Source organism: Suncus etruscus, chromosome 19 (genome assembly GCF_024139225.1).
Source record: "Suncus etruscus isolate mSunEtr1 chromosome 19, mSunEtr1.pri.cur, whole genome shotgun sequence".
Classification (NCBI taxonomy): Eukaryota; Metazoa; Chordata; class Mammalia; order Eulipotyphla; family Soricidae; genus Suncus; species Suncus etruscus.
In genome coordinates, this window is record NC_064866.1 from 31,277,708 (window position 1) to 31,295,638 (window position 17,931).

At 42.3% G+C, this 17,931-nt stretch overlaps 1 protein-coding gene across 1 annotated transcript in view; it reads right to left on the reverse strand.

Annotated features, from left to right (window-relative positions):
• ATAD2 (ATPase family AAA domain containing 2) overlaps positions 1-17,931 on the reverse strand; it is a 74,463-nt gene that overhangs the window by 42,281 nt on the left and 14,251 nt on the right. Inside the window, exons 7-12 of the mRNA XM_049765617.1 lie at positions 17,734-17,812; positions 13,661-13,984; positions 12,228-12,345; positions 8,818-8,925; positions 6,500-6,608; positions 5,218-5,333 (exon numbers count right to left, since the gene is read on the reverse strand). Of these exons, the coding sequence (XP_049621574.1) occupies positions 5,218-5,333; positions 6,500-6,608; positions 8,818-8,925; positions 12,228-12,345; positions 13,661-13,984; positions 17,734-17,812 (854 nt within the window). The remainder of the gene's footprint in view (positions 1-5,217; positions 5,334-6,499; positions 6,609-8,817; positions 8,926-12,227; positions 12,346-13,660; positions 13,985-17,733; positions 17,813-17,931) is intronic.

The window sequence follows — 17,931 nt, forward strand, 5'->3', positions numbered from 1 at the left end:
ATTCCCTCCAGAAAACGGCCACACTGACTCTTCGTTATGCATTCTTACTAGGTGAACTGCCTTACTTAGAACTACTACTACTGTCTTTAGATTAAGACCAAACACTGAACACTAATTCTTTAAAAAATTTTTTTATTTGGGGTTGCAGCAGTGGAGCAAGTGGTAGGGTGCTTGCCTTGCACGCGCTAACATAGGACAGACCGTGGTTCAATCCTCTGGTGTCCCATATGGTCCCCGGTCCCCCAAGCCAGGAGCGATTTCTTGAGTGCAAAGCCAGGAGTAACCATGTATGGCTCAAAAACAAAAATAAATAAATTTTTTAACTTAAACACTGACTGGTTACAAGGTTGTTCATGCTACAGGGTTTTTTTTTTTCCACAGATAAAGTTGTTTATGACTGAGTTAATCATAGAATATACAACAACCTTAACCAGTGCACATTTCCTGCCACCAATGTCAACAGTTCTCCCTCTCACCATCCCTTCTCTACTCTAACTGCACTCTGCGCTCTGTGGCAAGCTTCTTAGCTGTATACTCTATATTCTACAATAAAACTTTTTCTGGAGCTGAAGGGGTAGCACAGGAAGTAAGGCACTTGATGCAACCCAGCCAAAATGCAACTGAGTAATGATAGGGTCACTCTTCAGCACAGAGCCAGAAAAAGCCTGGGAGCAACACGAGGAGTGAACCAAACCCCGTCGAAACATTTTCTATAGTATATAAACGAATTATAAATAACAGCTTAAAATAGGGTGGGAAAGGAGTACATGTCTTGCATGTATAAGGCCCTGGTCTTTGATCTCTGAGAGGATGTGAAGGAGGAAATACATACAATTTCCCAAAAGAAGTGTTACACTTGCTTTGCATGCAGCTGGCACCTAGAGCACTGTTAAGAGTGATCCCTGAGAGGCCAGAGCTATTGTAGAGCGGGTAAGGTGCTTGACTTCCACAAGGCTGACCTGGGTTTGATCCCTAGCATGCTATATGGTCCTTTGAGCCCACCAGGAGTGATACCCCTGAACACTGCTGGGTGTGAACAAAAATGAAACAAAAAAAGTAAGAGTGATCCCTGATTACAGAACCAGGAGTACGCCCTAAACACCATCAAGTGTCACCCAACCCCCCCCCCCAAGAGTGTTATTAGCTTAAGTTTTAAGTGTTCAATTAAAATTTATACATGATATATAATCTTAACAGAAAAAAGTTCCTTATTATAAAGTTTATTTAAATCAATGTTTCCATTTAATTCATGGAGAAAAGTTGTATAAAGAAGAGAATCAGGGCCAGAGTCATAGCACGGCGATAGGGTGTTTTGCTTTGCACGCGGCCAGCCCGGGAAGGACCCGGGTTCAATTCCCAGCATCCCATATGGTCCCCCGAGCCTGCCAGGAGCAATTTCTTGAGTGCAGAGTCAGGAGTAACCTCAAAGAGCACCACCAGGTATGGCCCAAAAACAAAACAAAAGAGGAGAATCAAAAACTACCCCCCAACAGATTAATAAAGTATAAGAACTAGAAGGAAAGGATAAAAGATAGTAATATAAGAAGTTCAAGAGTGACTTTCAGTTAAACATGCATTAAAAAAACATGTTTTAAGGGCTGAAGATATAGTACAGAGGTAAGGCACTTGCCTTGTCTTTCCTTGCCAAGGCTTGCCTTGCACATGGTTGACCTAGGTTCAACTTAGGTTTGATCCTTGGCCATCCCTATGGTACTCAGAGCACTCCAGGAGTAATTCCTGAGTGAAGAGCCAGGAATAAACCCTGAGCACTGCCAGGTGTGACTCAAAAACAAATTAAAAAACATTGTTTTAGGGCCAGAAAGAGGGTTCAAAGGGCTACCTTTATCTGCTGTAAGAACCCAGGATTCGGGCCCGGAGAGATAGCACAGCGGCGTTTGCCTTGCAAGCAGCCGATCCAGGACCAAAGGTGGTTGGTTCGAATCCCGGTGTCCCATATGGCCCCCGTGCCTGCCAGGAGCTATTTCTGAGCAGACAGCCAGGAGTAACCCCTGAGCACCGCCAGGTGTGGCCCAAAAACCAAAAACCAAAAAAAAAAAAAAGGGCTGGGAAACTGGCACTAGAGGTAAGGTGTCTGCCTTGCAAGCGCTAGCATAGGACGGACTGTGGTTCAATCCCCCGGCGTCCCATATGGTCCCCCCAAGCCAGGGGCAATTTCTGAGTATATAGCCAGGAGTAACCCCTGAGCATCAAACGGGTGTGGCCCAAAAACCAAAAAAAAAAAAAAAGAACCCAGGATTCAATCCTTTACAGTGAATGGCTCCCAAATTCTGAAGAGAATACTAAAGTCTAAGCACCACTGGGTATTTCCCCCAAAACAACTTTTCCAGACAATTTAGATGACAAAGGTATAACACAATGGAGGAGAGAAGAAAAGACAAACAATGTGTGTCAACAAAATCACATATAGACTCTGGTTCAAACTGAAAACAGAAACAGTGGGGTAGATGGGGATGTGGCTCAGTGGTAGAACACTTGCCTTGCATGTGAGGCCCTAGGTTCAGTCCCTGGCACTGCAAAAAAGAAAAACAAAAATATACATATACAAATAAAAAAGGAAAGTAAGAACAATCACCCAATACAGTATTTTTTTCAGGATACTCCAAAATTGTGCTGCAACAAAGCTATAAAACAAGATCTCAACAGAACGCAGCAATGAAAGAGATCCCATGTCAGAGATACAAAGTCCCCAAACTAAGTCACTCAACAAGACTATAAAGCAATCAGTCCAGATAAATACAGGAAGACAAAGGTTCCATGAAGACATGCCTAGAAAAAATAAGGCATCAACATATTGTTATGCTTAAGTGCTGAAGAGGTTTTACAGTGCTAATGAAAATTCTCATGTAACATACCGTATTTTCTGGCGTATAAGACGACTTTTGAAACAAATAAAAGTCAACCGAAAATCGGGGGTCGTCTTATACGCGGAGTATATCCTGAAAAATGTTTCAATATGCCACTAACGGAAACAAACAAAAAAAAAAAATCAGGCTGGGGAGTTTCCAAATCTCTTTCTTGGGGGCTCCCAAACAGTACTCAGGTCATCTGGGGGCCACTTCTGGCAAAACCCAGCTAACTGTGTTCGTGGTTCAGAGCTAGGGTCCAAGGATGGAGTGTTGTTTGGTTCATGTAGTGGGGGAGATTAACTGACCCCACCAGTGAATTGCCAGAAAAGGTGCCTATGATAACGGACCAATCATTGCAAGGCTGCTTGGACCGCCTCTATGACTCAGCCAATCAAAGCAGGCTTTTGATGCATGCAAATTGGACAATGTTCTGGACCAGAATTTACACTGTCAAAAGCCTGCTCAGAGTGGCCAGAGCAGAGAGGAAGTCTATTACAGTAGAACCTTTGGACCTTTGCTTGTGATTGGCTCACTTTGGTACATACAGTTGCAGCACAGGAACATTCTGTCTGATACAGCGAATATAGGCCTAAACCTCTGTTTTAACTGCAAAATTAGGGGGTTGTCTTATATGCTGGAAAATATGGTAGGTACATATAAAATAGTACCAAAATAAAAAAAATTAAAAACCTTAATGAGGATGGTATTAAAGGTAGGGATAAAGGTTATTTAAGGGGGCCGGCGTGGTGGCGCTAGAGGTAAAGTGTCTGCCTTGAGAGTGCTAGCCTAGGACCGCGGTTCGATCCCCCGGCATCCCATATGGTCCCCCAAGCCAGGAGCGACTTCTGAGCGCATAGCCAGGAGTAACCCCTGAGTGTCACCGGGTGTGGCCCAAAAACCAAAAACCAAAAAAAAAAAAAAAAAAGGTTATTTAAGAGGAAAAAAATAGTTATAAGCTAAAGAGGCTCAATTGTAAGCAATATTTACATGGGGCTGGAGTGATAGTATAGTGGATAGGAAATGCACATGGTCAATTCCCAATATCCCATGATTCCAAGCACTATACCAGGAGTAATTACTGAGTACAGGGCCAGAAGTAATCCCTGAGCATTGCAGGATGTGGTCAAAAACCAAAACCAAACCAAAAATATATTTGTATACTCATAAGGCAATCACTAAAAAAGTGACTCAAATTTATTTGTATACGTAAACATGAATAAATTATTTGGAGCATCTGAAGGAAAACTGAAGAGTCAAATTGCCATTGTTTGGTAGTTACATAGTTCATGGATGTAATTTTTAAAACTACTGTATAAGCATATTATGTATGTATATATAGGTAAATATTAACTCCTCAAGTACTTAAAAGTTCTGGGATTAGGGGAGCCGGAGCAGTGGCGCAGAGCAGTAAGGCGTCTGCCTTGCGCACACTAGCCTAGGATGGACTGCGGGTTTGATCCCCCAGCATCCCATATGGTCCCCCAAGCCATGAGCGATTTCTGAGCACATAGCCAGGAGTAACCCCTGAACGTCACCGGGTGTGGCCCAAAAACCAATAAAAAAGTTGAGATTAGGGATTTTGACCTAGCAAAATGCAAGCATGAGACCTAGGTTTGATCTCTGGCACTGCATAAGAAGTAGCTGAAAGTAGAAACTGAAATAGAAAGGGACTACAATTTTCTCTGTAAAATCTAATTTATTATTGTATTTAATTTTTTAAAATTTATTTAAGATAACTTTTAAGAGGCCAGAGAAATAGTACAGAGGGCAAAGAGCTTGCATCGCATGTGTGTGGCTAAGCCAGGTTCAAACTCCAGGACTATACATGATTCCCTAAGCACTGCCAGGAATGGTCCAAAAATCCAAAATTTAAATAATTTAAATCCAAATTTTAGAAGAAACAAGCAGAACATGTACAGGAAAATTTTTTCTGATTTTAATTAAAAAAAGTTACAGAAGGGGCCGGAGCAATAGTACAGCGGTAGGGCGTTTGCTTTGCACGCAGCCAACACAGGACGAACCCTGGTTCGATTCCCAGCATCCCACATGGTCCCCCAAGTCTGCCGGTAGCAATTTCTGAGCACAGAGCCAGGAGTGTCACTACACCACCAGATGTGACCCCCCCAAAAAAGAACCAAACAAAACAAAAGCTACAGAAAATTAGTTTTATGAGCAATAAATTTTGAAACCATTTTTTTACATTGTTTAATCACACTGTTAATGAAAAAATATTAGATCACCCAGGCATTTCTAGGAAAAGTGGAATACTTTTGTAAACAGGAATACTTTCACGAATCATTGTTTTGAGCAGCAGCAGCATAGCACAAGTGAAAATGTATAATTTGGTTACCTTGGAGGTTGAATTTTGAATTTTTCAAAGACTTCTGGATAAAGTAATGGAAACACCACCATCTCTTTTAGAGCAGCAATATGATGAGAGAGGCCACCAATACTATCAAATCGGACCTGGCAATAAAAGAAAAACATTAACATTATTAGACTTTTAAATATAATACCATCCCCAAAGTATACCGAATACACACAAAGGCAATTAAGTATCCTAAGTAGTCTTTTTTTTGTTTGTTTATTTTGGGGTCACACCCAGCAATGGTCAGGGGTTACTCCTGGCTCTGTGCTTAGAAATCGCTCCTGGCAGGCTCAGGGGACCATATGGGATGCTGGGATTAGAACCACCTTTGGTCCTGGGTCACTGCTTGCAAGGCAAATGCCCCACCTCCATGCTATCTCTCTGTCCCTTCTAGGTAAAGTTTTAAGATTAAAAAAAAAAAATCTAAGATGAAAGTTTCTGATTAAAACTTTTTCTTGGGCTGGAGTGATAGTACAGAGGGTAGGGCATCAATTCCTGTGAGCAGAGCCAGGAGCAAAACCCCCTGAAGAGCACTGTATGACACACACACACACACACACACACACACACACACACACACACACACACAAAAACAAAAAAGAAAACAAAAAAACCCACACCAGTTTCTTTTTTTTTTTTTTTGGTTTTTGGGCCACACCCGGTAACACTCAGAAGTCGCTCCTGGCTTGGGGGACCATATGGGACGCCGGGGGATCGAACTGCGGTCCGTCTCCTAGGCTAGCGCAGGTAAGGCAGGCACCTTACCTCCAGCGCCACCGCCCGGCCCCCCACACCAGTTTCTTATCTTCCAAACTAAACTAAGGAGAGAGGAGAGAGGAGAGGGGGGAGAGAGAGGAGAGAGAAGAGAGTGAGAGAGTGAGAGAGAGAGAGAGAGAGAGTGAGAGAGAGAGCGAGAGCGAGGCGAGAGAGGAGAGCGGGCGTAGAGAGAGGAGAGGAGAGAGACGAGAGAGAGGAGAGGAGAGGAGAGGAGCGAGAAGAGAGAGAGAGAGAGAGAAAGAGAGAGAGAGAGAGAGAGAGAGAGAGAGAGAGAGAGAGAGATACACACAGGGGTTAAGGATCTTGCCTTGCTGAGTACTCTCGCATTACATATGGTTGTCCAAGCAGGGTTATTCCTCAGCAGAGCCAGAAGTAGCCCCTGAATACCACGTCTTGACACCATGGGCTGAGGTATCAAATCCCTTCCCCACAAAACTAAATTCATCAACAAAATTATTCTACGCATACACTTCAAGACAGTACTCACTGAAGAATCTAGTTGCATTGGATCAACATCAGCAAGGCTTGCTCCAATTTTCATTCGATCTTTATAAATTCCTCTTAATTCATCTTTTCGAAAATTTAGTGGGAGGCACCTATTTAAAATAAAATTAAAAATGACCTTTTCAACTTAAATTTCCTCTGCAAATCCCATGTAACAATGCAGATATTTTTAATTTTTTCACTAAGAAATTAAAAATGAATAAATTGGGCCAATGTGGTATAGCGGGTTACGGCAGTTGCCTTACATATAGCCAATCGGTTCTGAACCATGAGCAACATCAGAAATGATCTCTGAGCAGCGTAAGCGCTGATCATAGCCAGGTGTGGCCCCAAATAAAAGATTTCTCTTTTTTTTTTTGTCTTTTGGGTCACATCTGGCAGCGCTCAGGGGTTACTCCTGGCTCTACGCACAGAAATCCCTCCCGGGGCCCGAGAGAGAGCATGGAGGTAGTGTGTTTGCCTTGCATGCAGAAGGGACAGTGGTTTGAATCCCGGCATCCCATATGGTCCCCCTGAGCATAGAGCCAGGAGTAACCCCTGAGCGCTGCCGGGTGTGACCCAAAAACCAAAAATAAAATAAAAATAAAATTGCTCCTGGCAGGCTCGAGAGACCATATAGGATGCCGGGATTCAAACCAGTGTCCTTTTGCATGCAAGGCAAATGCCCTGCCTCCATGCTATCTCTCTGGCCCCCCAAATCAAAGATTTCTAAAAATTAAAAAATGATTTTTCCTCCCAGAGACCATAGCACAGTGGGTAGGACATTTGCCGTGCATGTGGCCAACCTGGTTCATCCCAAAGTTCTCCACGCCTGCCAGAAGTGACTTCTGAGTGCAGAGTCATATGTGGCCCCAAGACAAAACAAAAACAAACAATATATTTCATTTACTACAACACGTTCAAAATATCACCAATTCAACATGAAATCAGGTATAATAAACTGAAAAGTTTAATATTCTTTCTTGTACACCTGAAATTTAAGGACAGTATCTCATTTAAGCAGCACATTTCCATTTAGACTCGCCATAATTCAAGTGTTCAGGGTTCACATGTGATCAACGTGCCACATTGGCAGGGATGACTTAATGTGATAAAACAATTCATTTGGGGGGCTGGAGCGGTGGTGCAGGGCGTAAGGTATCTGCTTTGTGCGCACTAGCCTTGGATGGACAAGGGTTTGATCCCCTGGTGTCCAATATCGTCGGTCCCCCAAACCAGGAGCAATTTCTGAGCACATAGCCAGGAGTAACCCCTGAGCATCACCGGGTGTGGCCCTCCAAAAAAGTCACTTGGGAAATAAAGAATAGTTGGTTTGCATGTCCATTCAATTAAGTTCCAACTGCTTTTTTCAAACTTATTCTAGTCTCAAAATATTATTGGAATCTAAACATTGGGATTTTCATTTACCAACTAACACATCATCAGAATTTTCTTGTCCAATTTTAGTTATTTTGAAAATTCAAAAAATCGGGCCCGGAGAGATAGCACAGCGGTGTTTGCCTTGCAAGCAGCCGATCCAGGACCAAAGGTGGTTGGTTCGAATCCCGGAGTCCCATATGGTCCCCCGTGCCTGCCAGGAGCTATTTCTGAGCATTCATCCAGGAGTAACCCCTGAGCACCGCCGGGTGTGGCCCAAAAACCAAAAAAAAAAAAAAAGAAAATTCAAAAAATTAATTAACATATTTTATAAAATTATAATATTTAAGTATTCTATTATACTTATTTTTTTTACATTATACTTATTTTAAGTAAGAGTGTTATTAGGACTGAGGAGATGGCTCAACTGGCTTTGCTAAAAGGAGGACAGGCTTTGATCTCTAGCCAACAAGGACTCCCCTTGATACTCAAAAATTAAGGACAGGGAGGTGTTCGTGTTACTAACAGAAATAATTCAAAATGAAAACAAACTATTTCCTAAATTTGAGTATTCCAAGCACCAAACTATAGAAAGGTTACTCAATACATCTGTTTTTCGTTTCAAATGTAGATACTTTAAAGACCGCATTCTGGCTATATCCGTGTACTTTTTGTTTTGTTTTGTTTTTGGGCCACACCCAGTGACGCTCAGGGGTTACTCCTGGCTATGCGCTCAGAAGTCGCTCCTGGCTTGAGGGACCATATGGGATGCCGGGGGATGGAACCGCGGTCCGTCCAAGGCTAGTGCTGGCAAGGCAGACACCTTACCTCTAGCGCCACCACACCGGCCCCATCTGTGTACTTTTTAATCAAATTGTCCCTACTCCTCTAGTTACTCAGTTTCTCACAACTGATTGCTTAAAATAGCAGTAATATGGCATATACCTGTTAATAGCTCTGTTACGATTCCTTTTTCTTCGCCTCTCAAAATGTTGTTCATCTTCTGAAGAGGAAGAGGAAGTAGAGTCACTACTGTGGATAGCATGCCTTCGTCTAAAAGAGGAAAATCAAAATTAGGATGGGCAATACTGGTGAATACAGCTGAATAATAAGGTTCATGTTCTACATGCATGAAATTGGATTTGGACTATACTACCACAAGAAATAAATACCAAATAGCCCAAGAGGGTTTATAAAATTAATTTACTTGTTGAGCCACTAAAGTAAGCTATACACTCTACCTTCTGCACTATCACTCTGGCCTGACATTTTAGTATTGATATAAAAGTTAGGCTTAAAAAAAAAAAAAGAGCTGGGACAAAGAGGATATCAGAATCTTTGGACATACAAGTTATCCTTTAAAAGAATATGAGAAATTTTGGTCAAGAAAAGTTGAAATTATTCTAGGAAACAGTAAAACACAAGATAGCTTTTATGCAATATAATCAACTATAAATTCACAACTATTACTAGTGGTTGTATATATGTGAACGAGTTTCCCTCTTATGAGCATCAAGTACCTCCCAAACTAAGTTGATAAAATACCAAATTCTGGGTAAGAGATTGTACAGGAGGTAAGGTAGTTTGCATTGCATGCAGCCAACTCTATTTATACTTGGCACTGGCACATGGTCCTCAAGACATTACCAAGAGTTATCCTGGAGTGGAGTCAAGAGTAAGCCCTGAGCACTGTGAAGTGTGCCCCCCCCCAAACAAACAAAAATTCCTAGTCTGCTATTGTTTAATATTTATATAATAGTTAAAATAAAAAAAAAAACAAATAAAATATACAGTATTATCTTTTCCACCTTCCATCCAACAAGCTCTAACATTCAAAATATAAGGATAAAAACTAGAAAATTATAATACATAAGAAAGCCTATTATTGGGGCCAGAGAGATAGCATGGATGTAGGGCGTTTGCATGCAGGACAGTGGTTCGAATCCCGGCATCCAAGCCTTCCAGGAACAATTTCTGAGCATAGAGCCAGGAGTAACCCCTGAGTGCTGCCGGGTAGGGCCCAAAAACAAACAAACAAAAAAAAAACAAAAACAAAAAAAAAAAGAAAAGAAAAGAAAAGGCTATTATTACTTGGGAGAATGCGGATATAACAAGAATGATCTGATTTTTTTTTTCTGGTTTTTGTTTTTTGGGCCACACCCAGCGGTGCTCAGGGGTTACTTCCTGGCTATCTGCTTAGAAATAGTTCCTGGCAGGCTCGGGGACCATATGGGACACCAGGATTCGAACCAACCACCTTAGATCCTGGATCGGCTGCTTACAAGGCAAATGCTGCTGTACTATCTCTCCCGGCCCCGATCTCTCTGATCTTAAATATGACATCAAGTTATACATGTTGGGACAGGAAAGAAAACCAGAATTCTGAATAATCAAAGAAAATTATTTACTAATAAATGAAAGACAAATTAAAAAATATATTTAGGAGAAATAGCATGGAGGTGAGGCGTTTGCCTTTCATGCAGTAGGATGGTGGTTTGAATCCCGGCAGCCCATATGGTCCCCTGTGCTTGCCAGGGGCGATTTCTGAGCATGGAGCCAGGAGTAACCCCTGAGCGCTGCCAGGTGTGACCCCCCCAAAAAATACATATTTATTAAATGGACTGGAGAGAAAATACCAGAGGTATCTTGTTTGCTTTGTATGTAGGCAATCAAGCCTAGTTTGTCTCCTGAGCACTCTGTATGATTCCCCAAGGAGTCAGGAATCACGCTGATTACATGAGCCAGGATTAATGTCTGATGGTCCAAAACCCTCCTCTATGCTCCCAGAAAAAAATATTTAGAAAGGGATAGTCAATAAAATGTTAAGTAAACTTAGAAAAGTCTTTCACAAAATATGTCTGATAGTAAATAAGGGTATGTCTAATCCTATACTTTAAGATTAAAGAGCAATGTAAAGTGCTTATAAATGCCAAGTCAGAAATACTGTAAACAATGAAACAAAGACAGCTCTATAAATAAAGTGTAGAACAACTGTACCATGGTAGTTATAAACAACTCTATTTATTTAAGCAAAAGTAAAAACTAGTTATAAGGGCTAGAGATAGCTCAATGGGCTAGAACATATGCTTTGCATTCTGGAAGCTTGGGCTTGACTTTGGTCCCCTAGACATAGAGCTAGGAGGTGGCTCCTTGATCACCACCAGGAAAAGCTCAAAACAAATAACAATAAACAAAAAACAAACACTTGGTAGAATTCAGAGCAATGAATCTTAACTGCCAGTCCAGTCCACAGACTAATGCCCAACTGTGAAAATAATTAATTACCAGAGGGTATGCCTGAAAACATTTAAATTATTTAACATCAAAAAAAATTATTTAACATCAGAACAAAGTATGTACATGAAATACTACTGAAATACTATTCATTCACCTTCCTTAGGGATCTGTGAAATCCTCAAAATTGAGAAAGATGTAGAACATTAACAACCTTTTAGGCTTAGGGCCTACCTTAAAACTGGTTCCCAACACTAACTAGGGTCATCTAACTAAATACATCTAAATAAAAATGTATTTTAAAATAAATTAAGGATGATTATTAGTAAATGCTTGACTTTACCAATTTGCACTTAGAGGTTTAAATTTGAGGCGGGGGGAGGGAAGCCAGAGTGATAGTGCAGAGGTAGGGCATTTGCCTTGCACAGGGCCAACCCAGAACAGACCTGGGTTCGATTCTCAGCATCCATATGGTCCCTTAAGCCAGTCAGGAGCATTTCTGAGCGCAGAGCCAGGAGTAACCAGTGACCACTGCTGAGTGTGGCCCAAAAACCAAAAAATAAAATAAATTTTTCTTGCACAAAAAGGGTTATGAGTGTGGGCCGAACCAATAGCACAGCAGGTAGGGTGTTTGCCTTGCAAGTAGCCTATTTGGGTTTGATCCCCAATACCCAATATGGTCCCCAAAGACTGCCAGGAGAGATTACTGAGTGCAAAGCCAGAAATAACTACTGAGCGCCAATAGGTGTGGCCCAAAAACCAAAACCAGGGGCCAGAGTTGTGGTAAGGAGTAAGGCCTTGCAAGCGCTAGCCTAGGATGGACTATGGTTTGATCCCCCGGCATCTCATATGGTCCCCCAAGCCAGGTGTAATGTCTGAGCGCATAGCCAGGAGTAACCCAAGTGCCACAAAAACCAAAACCAAAAATAAAGGTTACAAGTGTAAAAAGGAGCTATGGTTTAAAATGCTAAAGGTATCTTATTGAGCCAAATTTCCCAAATGTACATAATTGAATCTAATTCTATATAGAATTCTAAACTAGTATACCCATTCCTAAGAATCTAAAATCTTATCTTAATACAGTCACAATTATCATGCATCATCATTTTTCAGAACCAAACCTGTTCATTCGTTTACAATATGGACTTCTTGGGCCAGCAGAAGATAGTCGATATCGTGGTCTTGCAGGAGAAGCAGGGCCACTATAAAATATGTTGGTCTTTCTTTGGTGACGAGGTTCTTTAAAAAAAGGGGGGGGGCAAATGAAATCATATTTATGACATGTAAATATTTAGGGTTTTGTTTTCCATTCACACACTCTGGAAAATGCTACCTTGCAAACATTTTTAGTGTACCTATGACTGCAGTAGGCCTTGCAGGCAAGCCAACCTGAGTTTGATCCCTGCATAAAAATGATCCCTGAATAAAAAGCACTACAGGATGTGACCACCCACCCACCTACCTACCCACATACACACACCTATCTACTATAAAATACTGTTCTCATTTTAAATAATTTGATTACAAGGTTGCTACTAAAAATACAGAGGCCCGGGCATTTGCCATGCCTGTGGCTGACCTGAGTTTGATCCCTGGCATCCCATATGGCCTCCCAAGCCTGCCTGGAGCAGAGAGCCAGGAGTAACCTCTGAGCATTGCTAGTTGTGGCGCCAAAACAAGCAAAATTCTATATATAAAGTGGGCTAGAGTGATAATGCAGCAGGTAGGGATGGAATGTGGTCTCCTGAACAACACTAGGAGAGACCCCAATGCAAAGCCAGAAGAGATTCCTGAGTGCAGAGCCAGGAGTAACCTGACTGCTGGGTGTGGCCTAAAAACAAAACAAAAAGGCAAACAGAAAAGGTTTGCTTATGATGTATAACATTTATCAGTCCTCCACAATTTTAGCAAATATCAAAAGCAGTCTGATCACAAAGCAGAAGAGTTAAAGTAAAAGCTATAAGATTAAAGAATTAAAAAAATGAAATTAAACCAAGAGCACAGCACTACATAAAGCTAACCCAGGTGTGACTTCTAACAACCTCACGTACCAGGAGGAGTAAATCCTAGGAGCAGAACCAGGAATAACCCTTGAGTATTGTAAAGTGAAGTTCAAAAACAAAAACAAAATCAAAACCAAAACAATGAAATTTCATGGTCAAGGACAGTAAAATAAGTAAAAAACACTGCAGAGGAGACACACCCCCAAAGTCCTACCCAGAGTCTTGGTACAAAAATGGGGTGTGGATGGGGCCTGAGTGGTGGCACAAGCAATAAGGTGTCTGCCTTGCCAGCGCTAGCCTAGGACTGATCGCCCTTCGATCCCTCGGCATCCCATATGGTCCCCCAAGCCAGGAGCGATTTGAGCGCATAGCCAGGAGTAATCCCTGAGCATCACCGGTGTGCCTCCCTCCAATAAAGGGTATGTTGGAGGAGGGAACCACAAATTTAAAATCTAGTTTTCTATAAGGGGGAAGGATGGGAGTAAAAGAAAGGGCAATAAACAATAAATGCAATGTAATCATGTTTTCTAGGGAAAAAATAAAACACTTACTTTCCAGTGGAGATTGGTAGTAAACTGTGGCTTTCCTTTGTCTAAGATAGTATCGTTTCTGATTATCTTCTCCATCTTCTTCATCTTCATCATCTTCATCTTCACCATCTTCATCTTCAACATCATCTTCATCTTCTCGGTCTTCTCCCTCTTCAGAAGATTCTACAATTAAGAAACTTTTAGAGGTTCTGGAGCGATGGCGCAAGCGGTAGGGCGTCTGCCTTGCACGAGCTAATCTAGGACGGACCACGGTTCGATCCCGAGGCGTCCCATATGGTCCCCTAAGCCAGGAGCGATTTCTGAGCGCATAGCCAGGAGTAACCCCTGAGCGTCACCGGGTGTGGCCAAAAAAAAAAAAAAAGGGAAAGAAACTTTTAGAAAGATATTCAAGAAATCATTATCAATTTTTAACGTGAAAAAGTATTATGGAGAGGTCAGAACAATAGTAGTTTGTCTTGCATGAGGCTAATCTAGGTTGACTCCAGCACCCCATATGATACTCAGAGTAATGAGTGCAGAGCCAAAAGTAACATTTGTTCTTGCGGGGTGTGGCCCCAAAACAAAAAAGAACTTATAGGGTAGCTTATCTGCAGCCCAGATTTCTACTACAGAGTTAAGAAACAAGTGCACGAACCTTTTCTGTCCGATTATGGCAGCTCTGATTGAATAAACAGAAAAACAGGAATGTATTTAACGCAAAGGCTTTACATAAAAAGTTGGGACCGGAATAAAAGCACAGTGCGCTAGCTGGCTGTGGCCCAAAAACCGGGAGAAAAAAGAAGTAAACTTGACTTGCTCCTGAGAAGAATCTACAATAATGTGAGTTATGTGTGCTGAAATAAATTCCCTAACTGTTCCTAACAAAAACTATCTTAAAGGTTAATTAAAAAAAGCAAGAAACAGGGGCCGGAGTGGTGGCGCAGCAGTAGGGCATTTGCCTTGTACTCGGATGACCTAGGATGGGCCGAAGCTCAATTCCTCTGCATCCCATATGGTCCCCCCACAAGCCAGGAGTGATTTCTGAGTGCAAATCAAGGAGTAACCCTTGAGCGTCAATGGGTGTGGCCCAAAAACAAAAAACAAAAACAGAGAAAAGGCAAGAAACAGTTCTGTTTGGTTTGGTTTGTAGCCACACAAGGCAGTATTCAGGGCTTACTCCAGGCTCTAGGCACAAGGATCACACTTGGCAGGGATCTGAGAACCGTATGTGATGCTGGGGATTGATCCTAGGTCAGCTATGTGCAAGGTTTTTTTCCCTGTAGGATCTCTCTGGCCCCCAAGCAAGAAACAGATTCTTGTTTTTTTGTTTGTTTGTTTGTTTTTGGGTCACACCCGGCAGCACTCAGGGGCTACTCCTGGCTCTACAATTGGCAGGCTCGGGGGACCATATGGGATGCCAGCATTCAAACCTCCATCCTTCTGTATGAGAGGCAAACACCTTACCTCCCTGCTATCTCTCCGGCCCCAGAAACAGATTCTTAAATTTAAAAAATTTTAAAAAGTGGGACCAGAGCGATGGCGCAGTGGTAGGGCATTTGCCTTGCACGTGGCTGACCCAGGATAGACCTCAGTTCGATCAGCCAGGAGCGATTTCTGAGTGCAAAGCCAGGAGTAACCCCTGAGCGCCACTGGGTGTGGTCCCCAAATAAACAAAAAGTACTTCTAGATTATTTATAGAAAGAATCTAATTCATTTTTTAAGTTTTTTTAAATAATCTAATTCTTTTTTGTTTGTTTGTTTTGGTTTTGGTTTTGGTTTTTTGGGTCACACCCAGCCGTGCTCAGGGGTTACTACTCCTGGCTCAGAAATCGCTCCTGGCAGGCTCAGGGGACCATATGAGATGCCGGGATTCAAACCACCCACCTTCTGTATGAAAGGCAAACGCCCTACATCCATGCTATCTCTCCAGCCCCAAAGCAAAAAATTATAGAATTAAAAACAATAATCACAGGGCCGGAGCAATAGCACAATGGTAAGGTGTTTGCCTTGCACATGTCCAAACCAGGTTGGACCCTGGTTTGAATTCGGGCATCCCATATGGTCCTGAGCCTGCCAGGAGTGACTTCTGAGCATAGAGCCAGAAGTAACTTCCAAGCACCAATGGGTATGACCCAAAAACCAAACCAAACCAAACCAAAATAAAACAAAACAAACAAAAATAAAAACAATTATCTACAAAGAGAAAGGGAAATAGGAAAAGAGCAAAGCCTAATGTTGGTTTGTACTTAAGTTTTGTGTGGGGTTTTGCTTTGTTTTGGTTTGGTTTTTGGGTTACATCAGTGGTGCATAGGGTTACTCCTGGCTCTGTGCTCAGAAATCACTCCTGGCAGGCTCAGGGGACTATATGGGATGCCAGGATTCAAACCATCATCTGTCCTGGGTCGGCAGTATACAAGGTATAACACCCTACCGATAGCTGTGCTATCTCTCTGGCCCCAGTATGTATTTAAGTTTGATACTGCTAATTTCATCAATAGAGTTCACAATACTTACAAGTTAATAAAACAATTTTTAGTAGCACCTCATTTACTTTGGTCTTATAAACTTAAGCTTGATAATCCACCCAATCTCTATGGCTATTATTGAGATGCATGCAGCATTTTTTTTTATTTTGGTGGGGAAGTCCTTTGAAACATACCTGTTACAGCTCAAGGCTTCCTCCTGGCCTTGAGCTGACTTCACTTCTGATGGGGCTGGGTCCCTATGGGGTGGGGACTAGGGGCAGAAGCTGGGTCTGCAGCACGCAATGCAATGTCCTTGATGCTATATCATCTCTCCAGCCTCCATAAAGCATAACAATCTACTATGATCATGAGGAGCAGCCTAATCAAACATTTAAAATGCATTTCAGCACCAGGCAGATCAAAGGGCTAGAGTTGCCACTACAGGGATAGTACAGGGGGGTTACGTGTAGCTGACTTGCATGTAGCTGACCTGGGTTTGATCCTTGTCCCATGTACGATCCCAACATCTGTGGTGATGTCTAAGCACAGAGCCCTGAGAACCAAGGTACGGTTCCGTAGGGAGCTAATGCACGATGAGTCCTGGCTTAGATCCCTGGTCCTACATGGTCCACAAAGAACTACCAAGAATAGTCACAGATCAACACCAGGGGAGGTCAGGTACAAGTATTAATTTTAGAAAACTCCTCAGGCAGGTCTAAGTGACAACACAGCAGGTAGGGCATTTGCCTTGCACATGACTGACCCAAGACAGCCCTGGGTTCGATCCCTGGCATCCCATATGGTCCCTGGAGCCTGCATGGAGCAAATTCTGAGCACAGAGCCGAAGTAACCCCTGAGCGCCTGTGGGTGTGGCTCCCCACAAAAAAAAAAAAAAAAGAGAAAAACCCCATTCATCCAAGGAAACTGAAAATTTTTCCATCCTCTTATTTTTTAGGCAGGGCTCCCATGTAACACTGAGGGGTGAGCCTGTGGAGGAACACTCCTGTTGATACTCAGTGAAATGGTGAAATGGAGCCAAGGGGTCAATGCTAGGACCCAGCAATGTAGTGCTAGTTGAGTTCCGCTCCAGCTGTATCTGGCAATGCTGAGGTGGGTTATTGGAGGTGGGGAAACACCCGAATAATGGCAGGCAGAAAACTAACTCCTGTGCTATCTTCTTTTTCCTTTTAAATTATAACCAACTGGGGCCGGAGAGATAGCACAGCGGCGTTTGCCTTGCAAGCAGCCGACCCAGGACCTAAGGTGGTTGGTTCAAATCCGGGCGTCCCATATGGTCCCCTGAGCCTGCCAGGAGCTATGCTATTTTTGAGCAGATAGCCAGGAGTAACCCCTGAGCATCGCCTGGTATGGCCCAAAAACCAATAAAAAAAATTATAACCAACCAACCCTCTAATCTCTTACAAAGTACCATACATATCAGTTTTTTAACTACATAAAAATTACTGATTTTAAACCAAAGCAATAGTACAGCAGTAAAATGTTTGCCTTGCATACAGCTAATCCAGGCTTGATCCCTGGCAACCCATACAGTTCCCTGAGCATTGCCAGGAATGGTCCCCAAAACAAAAAAACAACAAAACTGCTGAAATTCAAACCCAGAAGACTAACCTGCACTGCCTTCCTGATTGTCAGTTGTTTCTTCATCAATACGTTTTTGTTTTCCTCTTGTATACATATTCAGATTCCCCTAAAGATAGTTAATGAAAAAGAAAATTTAGTGGATTTATAAAATAATTTAATATCTATAGTTTAAATTTCAGCAATAGGGGCCGGAGAAATGGCACAGTGATGGGGCATTTGCCTTAC